Here is a 14211-nt window from a genome sequence, read left to right on the forward strand (position 1 = left end):
GTATGATGTAACTTCATGATTTTAATCCACTGGTACATTGTGTTTTATTAACTTTTGTTCAGTTGTGTTCAGAGGTGTCAAGATTGGTAGCAACAGTAGTGGATTAATAACTTCCAATTAGACAAAATGCACTTACAACAGGACCATTTATAATCCCTTTATCACTGTTCGTTTCTGTAGTGCACAATGGAGAAGTACCATTATCTTCCTAAACGCCAAGCTATTGGAGCAGAATGGAAAACCTGGTTGCCAAATTGATGTTGTAGTAGTGGCCAAACATTTGAGGGGCTTGCAGTCTGAGTGAAGCAGAGTTCCTCTTTGAATTAGCACATGTTCTAACGACTGGTTCTGCTGCAGAATGGAGCAGGACCTGTGCTGTTAAATGAAAGCTGCCGCAGTGTAAGGGGGTGCACGTTGGTAGTTACCATGGGTCAGTGCTGTGCTGTTCACACTTGAGTTGATCCCTCTAGGAGCTATTCATGGGTTTAGTTTTCCAGTGTTTTAAGCGGGCGCTGAGTCAGGAGTAGCGAGTTGTGTGTCTGATGCTGATACTTTCTGTGATCATAAGCAATTGTCCTTTCACTGTGTCAGTTTTGCCGTTCTAAAACTCTGTTATTTTTTTACCTCCTATAGAGATTTGAAAACAGGCATGCTTGGGTTTTGGTCTGTGTTACATGAATTACTTCTTGGTAGTCTGCATACTGTCATTAAGCTTAACTTTGCTTTACAGTAGGAGGTGCACTTACACTGGAAAAAGATAAAAGAAAATTTATGGGGCAATCAGAAAATATTTCAACTACTGCTTAGTAACTGAACAGATATTTTTATTTCTATGTTCAAGCTTCCCTCCTTCCCGTGCTTCAGAATCTGTGGCTTCAGATGCCCAGTCTCTGTTCATGTTCAGCGTTTGTTGGTTCTTTTTCTGAAATGGACCAAGAATAGAGTCTGATCTGTCATGCTGCCCCACAGTCATTTAAGGCTGAGGTTATTTCCCAGACCATGGCACTAAGTACTCAGTGTCTTGCCTCTGTAAAGTTAAGCAAGGGAAAGAAGGGGATAGAAAAATAACAGCCAACTCATGCAGTAAGATCCGTTCATGGAACAGGGCACCAGCTAGCGCAAGTGCAGGTGACTGCAATAGGAAAAGCAAATGCTGAGTGATCAGGAGCTGGGATACAGAAAAGACCTAAGAAATAGAGAATAGTATATGAAGATGGATGGAGAGGGAAACATAGGCACAAAGAAAAGTTAGTTTTAAACCAGAAATAAACATATTTCATCATTTTAAACAGTTGGAAATGTGAACATTTTCTGATGTTTTCCATGCAGGTTGAGGCACTTCATACTTTTTGTAGAAGATACAATCCAGAACATGACTCCTGTCTTTTAAGAAGGTAGAAAGTTTGAGGAGTAGAGTAGGTTACAGGAAGAGCATATATAGCACAAACTAATCGCTGTTTTGGGCGCCTTGGCTAGCGTCTTTCTTTGATTTTTGATCTTTTAGCAGAAGGGAGAGGAGAGAAGACCATAAAGGATAGAACATTGGGCATTTTGACCACTGTCTGATGCTTGATCAGATTTTTGTGACTTCTTCATTGAAAAGCTAATTAATTTGAAGCTCAGAATATTTTCTGAAAAATTTTTCATCATCAGTATCTAATTTTCAGTCCTGTGTTGTGCTAAGGAATGGGTTCTGCAAACTTATGTTAGGGGTATTTACTTTTGACTTGAAAACTTCAGTTGAAAAGAACCTCTACAGAATAGCACTGTGTATAATCTAGAATATGCAATAGGTTGGTAATTTATTAGTAGATGACTGATTCATTTGCAGGGCATAATGTTGAGCTGAAGTTCTGCTCAACATGTGTCTTCACACTTAAAAGAGCTACTGCACACTTCTTTTCAAGGACATTTTGTTGTTGCCTGTCAGTTTACTGATAGCCAGGATTTCAGGCCTGTAGATGTCCATCTAACCTGTGAAGCTTTTGGTACTTTATTCTTGTGTTCAAATTCCAGTACCCAGCTTTGACAGAAAAAGCATCTAGCAAAGAAAACCAGAAGCTTTACCCACACTCAACTGAATATCAAAATCCATTAAACATGTTAGCGTGTAAAGGTACCGAGAGAGGCATTTTTTTCGAAGTTGAACCACACCAAGAGGTACTGAAACGTAGCATTATTTCATCTTGTATTCAAATGTTAGTTAGCGGGTTTTTATTTCTAAGAAATACCGATGAGCAGAATCCAGCTAATTGTAAGAGCAAGTGGTGCTAAGGTGTTCTCCTTTTCTCAACTAAATCATGAATATCGTGAGATGCTGCATTGCTCTCACAAGAGGGCGCTCAAACCCTGTGAAAATTTCAGTTGTAGACTCAAACGTTAAGATTCTGCATTTTCTGATACCATTTAAGGTGGTTTTTTGTGATTGTGGAATGATACTTGTGCAAAACTATTTAGTTTTTTGAGCACAAGAAAAAAAATCCTATTTGGAGAGCAGTTAAAATCATGGAATGTATAGGAAGATCTAAGCTACATTAGGAGAAGGGTACAGTGTTCCTACCGTGACTCCAGGTACCTGTAGGTATCTATAATCAGACTTCTTTTGTTTTCTTAAGTGCAGAGATAAAACAGTTTCATTTTAATCCAAACTGGCATGTCTTATTCCTCATCTGACTCACCCTGCTATTAAAAATGGCCTCATCCTTTTGAGACACAGAGGAGGAAAACATGCAGCTTCTGTAGTTAGACAAAAAGCTTCATTCACTTATGAAAATCAAATGTGCCCAGGGAGCTCGTAATTTTCTGGCTTTAGGAGAGGTGGGGGAGGAGTTGGTCTCTAGGAGGTAGCTGGCAGGGTGTCTTAACATGGTGTCAGCTTTCTTCTTTGCTCTGTTTGTGTAGAAATGCTTCTTAAACATTAACCAGCTGTATAGGGTCTGACCCAGCAGTGGATTTGACTTAAGAGCTTGCTCTTGTGTGGGGTACTGTGGTGCCTATGTTAAATGATGATGTGTGAATTTGCTTTCAGTTCTGGATACACAATGTTTTTAACATTATTAGAAAATGAACAGGCTTTTACTTGTAAATTTAATATCAGTCAACAGTTTTTTCTTTGCATTTCTACAGTGTAGAATTAGTGGTATCCCATAATTGGTTCTTCTGTTTCTCGGAGATAATACATTTCTTTCCTCTTGCTGTCATCTTTCCTGTGTTCACAGATAAAATGAGGCAGGAATCGTCTGCCTGCACAAATCTTGAGATTCTGAAAAAAAAAAAAAATCATCTCCCTTATCTCTATACAATGTAAAAATAAATAAATACAAATCAAGATAGAAATAACTTACTTGAGTAGTAAAAGCAGTTATCTAATTGTAAAAGCTAATCAGTAGCTGTGGATTTTTTTCTGTTCTCTGTTCCCATTGCTTTGCATTTATTGGCCTTTAAATTTCAGAGCTCTTCCATCACATAGTCATTTAATACTGTCTTTCTGCAACTCTTCTGAGTCAGCTGTAGTTCTGATGATTCCCAATAACCTTTGCAAATTTTGTTCCTTACCCTTCTCTCCCTTTTCTAAAGTGTTTCTAGAAATGTTGAACTGTATGAGCATCAGTACACATCCTGACTGGCTGGCTTTGACTTTGGAAAAACGGTGACTTCTATGTTCATGCTTGCTCATTCTTTCAAAGAATTGCAGTAGACTTGAGGCACGGTCCAGTAATGAAACCATGCTGGCTGTTCTCCAATAATAATTACTCACCTGAAGATCTCTGTTAAATCTTAAAGTTTCTATGAACTTGCTCTTGTATAATTGTTGATATTCTTGTCAAGTCTGTTATTTAATTGGCATCATACATCACTTCCCATTCCTCTGGTGTAGAGACTAAGCAAGAAATAGGCTACATTACAATTAATGATTTTGTATTTCCATATATGAGTTTCATTAGGAGATAGTACTAAGGACTCTTCACTACTGACATCTTCAGATTTGTTCTAAAACCTTTTCTACAGACGCTAGGTTTGAGACAGGTGCTGAAAACTGTTTTGTGGAACGAAAAGCTCCAGTAAGCTCCACTCTAGCAATGCCAACACTCTCAATGTGGTGTCTTTAAACTATCCCTACGTCACATTCCAATACTCTATCCTCCATCTTCATATAGCAGCAAGTCATATCCTATTCAACTGATTACTCTTAACTGTCTGCCTGAAGGTAGTTAACCATAACTCCACATAAGTCATTGCCTGAAAGCAGCTGATCATCAATAACAGCTTGCGTGTAGATGCCTGCATAAACTGTATGCAGGTAGCTGTTTCTACACCGGTTTTGGATGTTCTTCCTTGAGAGGAAGTGGGAGTTGCTGCCATCAAGCTCCTCTTAGCATATTTGTATTCAGAACTGGGAACCTCTTATTTATATTATCTCTTCTGCAAGACTTGAATCTCACTTGTATAGAGGAAGATTCCTTGTTAGTTGCTAGCACCTGCAAGTGTTCAGTTTGTTAAAATGAACAAAGTAGTTGGTGTTGGCAAGTGAATCTCTGTTCTGACAAAAGAACAGGAAAATGTGCCTGGTACTTGAAAAGAAATACAGGATGTTAGACACTTTACTCGTATTTATAATTGCAGCCTGTAACAGGGAGGAAATTTAAACTATTCTGGGATGATCGTTAAAAGGACATTAATTAACCAGATTACTGATTAGAGCATCAGTATATATTCTTCAACTACAGTTTTTTCTTGTTGAAAAGACACTTTCCAAAAATATCTCACAGAAACATCGTATTCTTCACAATGGGGAAGTCTTAAGCTGTTATTAGTGTACAACAGAACTGACAGTCAGAATCAGAACATCACTTTTAGAATAACTTTATAAACGTTTCTAGATCTGACTTTTGGCTTCTTGTCACATTTTACTTTCACTTTTGACACTTCCTTCATTCACTATTTGGTGCCATAAGTACACTTGGTACAGCAACGGTATTCAAAAATGGTCCTAGGAAATGGGAAACTAAAGATTTGGTCATCTTATCTGTCCCCTTGTTTTGCTTCACTTGAATGCTTTAAAAAATTTTTATAATGGATTGTTTCTTTTTACTGTCTTAATTGCTACTAGGAGAAAAAGATGAACACTAATTACTAACTTGTTTATTGTTTAGAAAAGAAGAATGAGTGCTATTATTTTGCTGTTGTTTTTCACTGCTATTTTGTTTATATTTTTATTTCCTTCTTAGTAACTGTTACTGCAGAAATTTAACTAATTTCTTGTCTCTCATTTGATTATTGATAATTTTCTTGGGGTACCTCATAAGGAATCTTTATGAACAAGGGTCTTGTGTTTAGCATTCATTCATGAAACATAATTCCTGCCTAAAAAGAGCAGGTGATTATTTGGAATGGGCAATGTTGTTATTGGTGAATATCCTGAGATTGCTATTTCATACTGAATTAGCACAATTCTATGGCTGGTATGAATAACTGAATTAATATCACTGATGGTAGTAACAGGTAAAATATATGTTCATGTTTTAAAAATAAATTTAAAATGTTGAGTAAAAGTCAACAAAATAAAACAGCCTCTGAAATACCAAATGAAAATACTTCTGTGAGAATATATTTGCCACACAAATGAGTGACTGGTGAGTCTGGAATGTTTTGCTCCACAGCAATCCCTAGAGTGCTCTTGCTTTGTATATCAAATGCTCTTTCTGTATGCACTGGTGGAACTGGGAAACAAATAACACAACCAAATTCCATCACGTACTCTGTCCTTAAATTTTATTAAGCCAATTTGAGTGATGCATTAAAAAACATAATTAATAATAATTTTTAATGGATTATATCTTGCAAAATTTAAAACCAAAACTTAATTGAAATTTTGGAAATTTTGGAACAAGAGAAGTCTAAAGTCTATGCACCTTTCCATTCCAAATCAGCTTCTCCCAGATTCTCTTCCTGAATTTAATGTGAAGCCATTCAGGCTTCATACCTGGCTAAGTCAATAGGCCTATTTAGGGATATGTCTTTAAATTTTGAATTGTCTGTTTGGCAATTTGAAGAACTTTATGGATATGCAGATGGGATATGGAGCTCTTTCATTATTTTTGTGCAGCTGGTCTCTCACTGACTCTTGCAGGATATATTGCAAGAATTTACAATGACTGATAGCTTAAGGATGAGATGATAAGTTGTCTTAGCAGTTCAAGTATTCACTTACAAAATGTGCGAATTCATATGTAGTTGCTAATTTCGTGCAACATGGCAAACAAAGTGTTTTTAGGTTGTTTATACTCTGAAAAATCACATTTGATTTTCTAATTCTAAAAGAAGTCTTTATGATGCTCATAGTTCTTGATAGAACTGACTCATAAAATAGTTGCAAAGCAAATATTGTTTTTAGTGAGCTTTAATAGCTAACATGGGAAATATGCAGTTTGAAACTTATGCATCTATAGTCATAAAAACTGTGTCTCATACATAGCTCTAAATGACAACTTTAGAACTAATTACCATTCAGTCTTTCAATACTAAAATTTTTCTTGCAGCATAAAGTGACTGTTCTTCAGTAAACATTGTTGTCTTTTTAAAGTCTGTTGTGTTTTACTGTAGGAAAATAATTGCTGTGCCCCATATATTTATACTTGAAAATAGCTTAACTAATTCTAATTTTTACTATTTCAGCCTGGAGTTCTAGGATATTTTGAGTTCAATGCTTCACCTCAACCGCCTGGTTATTTAACATTCTTCACGTCAGCATTACATTCATTAAAGAAAGGTAAAAGCTTCATTTTCATAATTTAGAGCATCTGTGAATGAGTTATGTATATGGGCTTCAGTGGTTTGCAACATTTTGTAGCTTGGGAATTAATCCCCTTCAAGTGTTTCTTGATGTTGATCTAATTATGAGACTGTCTTTTATTACAGTGCAGGGATTGCTTACATCAAAGTCTTTACTATGTGATCAGTCATCATGGAATAAAGTGTATGACAGGCTGCTATTCAAAGACACATGAAGATACAGTTTCCTCAAAAACCTAAATGTGTAGCTGCAACCCATATAGAGCCATAATCAGACTAGCACTTACTTAAATTGTGTCCAAGAATGTTTGTCTTGTGCAACATCTCAGATGTCAGGTTCAGAGGCATTAGGATGAACTTGACTTTGTCAGTACTTAGTAACTGAATTCAACAAAGTTCTTTCCTGGATGGCGTTCCAGGGCTGGTATAGGGTAGCATGATGAGAAGGGATTTCTGCCCCTGTTATTTTGCGTTAATAATCTAAAATACAAGAACTCTTGTGTTTGAATATGCAAACTTTATGATTAATACCTTTTGGGGGGGGTCATAAATTCTGGATAGAACTTTCTTAAACTTAAGACTAGCACATTTTATGGATATTTCTTCCCATCAGCAAAGGAAGGAAATTGATAACATTATTATGATTTTTACAGTGCCACTGCCTTGGTGTGTGATACAGAGCTTGTTCTCCTATGTTTTGTTCTTTAATTTTGGCATTTAGATGTTAGGATAGTTCTTTGCAACATAAAGATGAGGAGCATTCTATTCTTGTGTGTAAATATTTATAAATTTAGAAATCCTCTAATACATATTTAAATAATACATATTTACTGTAAATGTACATAATCTAAACAGTTAATGTTCATACCTCTTCCTTATATGTCTATCTCACCTTGACTTTTGAGATGCTGTAACATGTAGCAAGGTGATAGTAGATTCTGTATTTAATAAGCATGTCAAGAAATGGACAGTTCAGGTTAACATTCTCTATACCTTGAGTGCAGAAGAAGAATACATTTGTTCTTGCCAGCTCTCTTCATCTTTCTTCTACCTCACTTCACCACCACTATTGGCAGTTGCTATTCAGTAAGATTTCTGTGCTTTTACACAGCAAACTGCTGTGTTTTAGTTAGAAGGTGTTCTTCTAAGGCTTTCAGGAGAGAAGTTTGGCATGTATAATTGTATTTAAAAACTGAAAATTTGCCCTTTCAGATTACCTTGGAACAATACGCTTTGGAGTGATCACGGATAAACGTGTAGCAGAGGAGATCTCCTTGGTGCATTCAGGCAGCGTGTATTTGCACAGACATGTCAACACATCTCTTGTGAGTAGTGTATTTATATTGTAGTGACTCTGAGACAGTACATGGAGATTGAAGCTCTGTCGTAGTAGACCAGGAATAAGTGTTTCGTGGAACTTCAGGATACAAGATGTTTAAGAATGATACTTTTGTAAAGTAATACACATTTTCATTCTACCAGTCAGCAGCTGTTCTGAACAGTAGCTAAGACCCAAGCCGATCATGTCTATCAGAACAAAACCCAAACAACCCAAGCACCTCAGAAATGACTACACAAAGACTTTTTCCTAAAGTTTCTACCTCTTTCAATGGGTCAGAATTAGAAGGCTGCTTGAATGAGGATATGGACAAAGATTTTGTGGAGAGATAGTAAGAATAGTGAAAACTTGCATTTCCGTTTAAAGGAGTAAATTACACTGATCAGAAAAATCATGCAAATTAATTTAATTGAAAATTTATAGTGTCTCTTAATCCATGCGCCTTGTTTTTGGAAGACAAAGACTGAAAATACTAACTTTCATATTTGCTATTTGGCATAGAGACCTTATCTATCCACACTGCTACCATGAGTGGAAACTGTGAAGATAAGTATTGTAACCTGTATTTTATTCACTTGAGACTAGGGAAAACGTGGCTTTTTCAGGTTCAATTACTGGTAAATACGTAAAACTACTTTTGTCTGTGCAAATGATGGAAGATAAACTTGCCTTAATTTATTAAAATGACCGTAGAAGCTGTGAGCACTTTTTATTATGCGTTTCTTTTCCCTGCATTCAGTAATAACAAATAAGAGTTTTAAACACAGTCTTGATGTTGACGTCTTAAAACACTAATTTAAAATGAGTGAATATGGTAAATGAGTAATGGGAAAAAATGTTCTAATATGCTGTAAATCAAGATATGTGACGATACCAGGTTAGAGACTTAGCTCTTTCACTTACAAAGAAAATCTATAGTAGGAAGAAAAGATTATACGTCTGTAGTAAAAGAAAGAGGAGCTTCTCTGGTAGAATACTTTTTGCCTGAAAGATTGTGTGTGTTACTGTGATCTGGTGAGCAGTTGGAAAGATTTCCCAAGAGGAAAGGGTATACGAAATGCTGAAGGTCACTGAATAGTTGTTATTAAATTTAGAAAGAGAGTTTTAGGCATTACAGTACAAAGCATGTCATATTTGAGAACTGCATTCATTACTAAACCAAGCGAGGACAAATAATTTTTTTCCCCCCCCTTATAGATCTATCCAAATGACATCATGAACTATACTGCTGAAAACATTTGCAAGTGGGCTCTAGAAAATCGAGAGATGCTCATACGCTGGCTGAGACCACATGGTGGAAAAAGCCTTCTTCTAAACAATGAGCTGAAGAAAGGACCAGCACTTCTCATATTTATACCTTACAATCCCTTAGCAGAAATTCATCCTCTTTTAGATGAAGTAAGTAAAAGAATTATTTTTTTACTTCATAAATACTAGAAATTGAGAATCGTAGTCAGGGTTCCGAGCTTAATTGTGACATGCCTTATTTTATTTCACTGTTCCGAGTATTGTTTTGTTTAAAAACACTTTCTCAAGCCATATTGTCACAACTCCCTTATGCTGCTTTGTATCCCACACAACATGCCTGTGTGTCATGTCAACAGTTGTTTAGAACAAGCACCTGACTCTTTTCCTTGACTTCCTCCTTGTGGTGAGTCCTGTGTGAGAAATGCAGATTGTGATGAGTCTTCTGTTCCAGCTGACACAGCTCACACCAATGAGTGAGAACGTAGTAAACATTGCAGGACTTGTGTTTTGTCCACCCCATTCTATTTCTCCTCTCCTTCTGTCTTTCCAGAGGTGGTTACATACGTAAGAATGGACCTTGTATTAAACCAGACAGTGTTGTTTGAAATACAGCCTAAGTGAAAAAACTACTACTAATCTGATTTTTATATAATGTGCATTCCTTAGTTGCCTTCCGGTTTTCTCTTCCTCTGCCATTATTTCCATTTCTGAACTGCCTAGGACAGGAGTTTGTGTAGTTGTGCAATAAATGAGATAGGGAAACTAGCTTGACTGAATTTTTTTTTTTCCCCATTGTCCCATTTAGTATATCACACATCTGCACAACACTGGTGATCACAGAGCACTAAGGACAGTGTAGAACAAGGAACAAGCATCTGTGGAAGATGAAAAGCAGGGCTAAGTTTTGGTGGGAACGCTGACATGTACATGGCATCTATGTCCTGGAACGTGTGGTTTCCACAAGGAGGCCTAATTAATATTGCCATGTCTGAAGCAATGAGGAAAAAAATGAAAATAACTTATGATACGATATTTAGCCAAACTAGAAACATACACAGTAAAAGCTAGACTGCTAGAAGATAGGGTTGAGGAAATCTTCACAGAAAGACTGGAAAACAACTGTGATTACTCTTGTACTAACCTGTCTTATTTTTGGCAGACTTAATTCAGTGATGCTTGCATTGTAGTAACAGGTACCACTTACTTAGATCAAATCAGTGCAACATAAGATGTTCCGTTTCAGATTTCATTCTGCTAAATAACAGTATTTATATCAAAATGTAAAATGAGATACAAAATATTTCAGTTGATCTTGTATAGCTTCAGTTTGATACAGAGAGATTATGCAACTTGTTTACCATAGGAAGAGATGCTTATTGCAGCTGTTCTGCGGGTTTCATCAAGCAATGAAACCACTTCACTGTAAGGCAGTCACAAAGAACGAGGCTGTCAAGTTTAATGCCCTCAGAGCAAACATTTTTTTTTTCTGATAATGCTCACTGAAATGAGATTTATTGCAAATCTGGTTTTCTGTTCATAATTTCTTCTCCTGTTTCTCTATGTAGGTAGTTAAAATCTTCAGGCTAGATTATAGTATAAGGGGCCAAGTTTCTTTCAGGTCTTTAATTGAGCCTTTTCAGGATGAAAACATCCAACAATGAATTCTTGAAGGCTGTAACAAACTGTTGCTATAGACCACATCTTAATACTGATGGTCCTGTGACGCAGCACCTCTCCTAAATGTGACACTTCAACATCCCTTTGATAATTATAATGATTCCTATCAAAGTGTTCTTGTGTAAGCAACGTGGGTATGTTCTGCATTTTGATTATGTTTAATGTGATAGATGAGGATGAAAGGAAATTTCCTCTTTCATTTTCCTTTCTTGTGTATTCTGTTATTTATCTCCTAGAAAGAGAATTACTTCTGTGGTTCATACACATGCCTCTTTCCCTGCTTGTTTCTCCTTGGTTATGAAAAACAAAATGGTGATGCAGCACAGGAATGTTTGCACTGAGAGGCAGGCTTGCCTTTTTTTTTTTTCTTTTTCTTTTTTTTTTCTTTTTTTTTCTTCTCCCAATAAGTCACGCATTACTATATGCAGAGTACACCTGCAGTTTTACAAATATATGCCCGTGGCTGGGAGAATACTAACATTGCTTCAACACTGTTAGTGATTTTTACAACATTTGTGCACCACCTGTAACAGGAAAAGTATCTATTCCCTTTTCATGTGGAAATGCTTTTATTTATTTTCTCCTTGTATTAGAAAATAAGGGAGATTCAGGAATCTGTACTAATTAATGCTTCATGTAGTGGGATTTAACCTTAAAATGTAGCGTTGATAAATGTGATGCAGAGACGACCTTGAGATCAGTGTTGTGGGCTAAAAAAAATTTGAAGTGGCTTTTTGTTGTTCTGTATATTTAATTCTTACATGTCAAAATATCTGAAAATTTAACTTTGTTATCAAGTCAGAGCCTCCTATAATTTTTAGTAAGGAGAAGAGCAGTCAACTCCATGTTTCTGAAATTCCATCTGTAATTGCATATATGTCATTAAACCTGCAACAGATAACTGCATTTGAGTGAACTACATACAGTTAATCTTGCTTTTTTAATTTGTTTTTTTTTTCCCCCCTTGTAGATTACCAAAGTGGCCTTGGAATACCACAACTGTAATAAAAGCCAGGCAGCTGAGCCAGATCTTCAACACTTAGGAGACACTGATTCACCAGCTTTTGATTCCTCTGTACCAGACGCACATATGAAATTATCAGAAACATTTTCTATAACCAAGTACCCATGCTGTAACACAGTGGTGCTTCCGCAGTGGCATTCAATATCTAGAACTCACAATGTCTGTGAGCTTTGCATTAACCAGACACTTGGTGTCAAACCAAATAAAGTCCATGTGCCACACTGTAACTTTTTAGAGATAGAAGCAGCTTTGGACTCTTTCTACCTCCAGGAACATACCTTTTTTCAAGTTATATCAAATACCATAGAATGCAGCAATTTCTTAAGTTTCTATAGTCCCTTTAGCTATTACACTGCATGTTGCAGGACGGTAAACAGGCATTTTTTAAGTTTCATCAGTTCTGAGAAGACCATCTTTCAGACCCCCAAAGTAGCATTTTCTTCCCATGGGAAGAAAGGTAGCACCCAACATTCTATTCCTCACATTGAGGATAGGAATTGTTTTATTCCTGACCTTCATATTACTGGCACTAACATTACTGGTCTGAGCTGCAGGACCAACAAAACCTTGAATCTTTATCTACTGGATTCAAATCTTTTTTGGATATATGCAGAGAGACTAGGAGCATCAAGATCTACTCATCTTAAGGAATTTGCTGCCATTGTTGACCTGAAAGAAGAAGTGCACTATGTCCTGGATCAAAATCGGTCACTTGTTGGATCTACCCTGGGTATGGTATCCACTATGCAACTGTTAGAAATAAGAAAATTAAGTTTGCAAGTAAGCTTGTGAATGGAAAACTTAGTGCCATTTTGAAAAGTGAGACTATAGCCAACATTGTGAATTGTAATTTATTCTATTTTAATTCTAGTAGTTAACTAAGCAGTGTAATTGTGTTCTAGATGATGTAAGAACTAAATTACATATACCAAAAATAATTTGCTTTAAAAGAAGTGAACCTCAAAATTTTTGACTGCCTGATGCATTGAAGGAATTGCTAAAATCTAAAATAATTTGCTTGTGGAAAAAAAAAAAAATTACTATGCATTTAACACATTTGATATTACAGAAGACATTAGTATATTAATGGTGGTGGGGGTGTTTGCTCAGCTGTTCTGTGTGCTAAAGTATCCCAGAAATTCGTGAGATACTGCCTACTTAGCAGAGATTAGCACTTCCCTTTATTCTCTGAAACCAACTTAAAAATTTTTTAATTTTTTTTTTTTAAAAACGTGTGTTTCAAGGTAGAGCTCTGGAGTGGTCTTGGCCAAATCTGTCAATACTCTATTTTCTGGCTGAATTGGAGGAGGGAAAAAAAAAAACAAACACAACCCCCAAAAAACAACCAACACAGAGGTAGCAGTTCTGATTTATTTGCAAGTTATGCAGTAAGACACAACATGCCTAACCACATGCTCTCATGACAACCTATTTGATGATGTGCAAAACTGAGTCCACCTACAGAAAATGCAAGGTGTTTAATGTTAGCAGTGTAAAGAAACATGGAAGTAAATTCAGGAGAACTTAGTATTAAAATAAATTGTTTAAGGTGTATCAATATAGCGTTAATTACATTTCCATTTTGCCATAAATCTGTAAGTACAAAAGTATGCACAACATAACAAATAGCCATGTTCTTATTAAGGATCCCATCCAGCCCTGTATCTTGTTTCCATCCCAAACCCCAGAAAAACACTCTGGAAAAACAAACAAAAACTCCAGTGACCATGAAAGGATCCTTAGGAAAAATGAAGACCAGAGGACATAAAAATTTCCTTCCCCTTTCTGCTCCCAGTACTTTCTGTTTCAAACTTTACAGGTCACAGGATTTCCTGAGCATGATGATGGTTTCTCCGCTGACACTCAGTATGTCTCTATTCCACGTCATTTGAACTTCTGGAAAATTTTGGCTTCTACATTTTTTTGTCAAGGGGTCACTCTGATTTTTTGTTTGGTTTTCTGTGGGGTTTTTTAAATTTTATCTTACTTCCTTAAGCCTCTCTTTAACTTTTGATATTTTAAAATAACAAAACCTGTGTTTAATACCTGTAACAGATTTCAGTTTTTACAGATGGTTTCTAAAAATTCAGGAGTGTGTCTCTTAATTAGCCCCCTCCTTTCAGTTATTACT

General features: G+C 36.2%; 1 protein-coding gene across 3 annotated transcripts in view; it reads left to right on the forward strand.

The window, feature by feature from the left end:
- Nucleotides 1-14211, forward strand: part of TXNDC11 (thioredoxin domain containing 11) — a 30519-nt gene that overhangs the window by 8528 nt on the left and 7780 nt on the right. For all 3 annotated transcript variants that reach the window (XM_074919714.1, XM_074919715.1, XM_074919716.1), the window contains 4 exons: nucleotides 6676-6769; nucleotides 8005-8117; nucleotides 9329-9529; nucleotides 12027-12810. In XM_074919714.1, coding sequence (XP_074775815.1) covers nucleotides 6676-6769; nucleotides 8005-8117; nucleotides 9329-9529; nucleotides 12027-12810 — 1192 coding nt within the window. The remainder of the gene's footprint in view (nucleotides 1-6675; nucleotides 6770-8004; nucleotides 8118-9328; nucleotides 9530-12026; nucleotides 12811-14211) is intronic.

The sequence above is a fragment of the Athene noctua genome, chromosome 15, assembly GCF_965140245.1.
Source record: "Athene noctua chromosome 15, bAthNoc1.hap1.1, whole genome shotgun sequence".
Taxonomy (NCBI): Eukaryota; Metazoa; Chordata; class Aves; order Strigiformes; family Strigidae; genus Athene; species Athene noctua.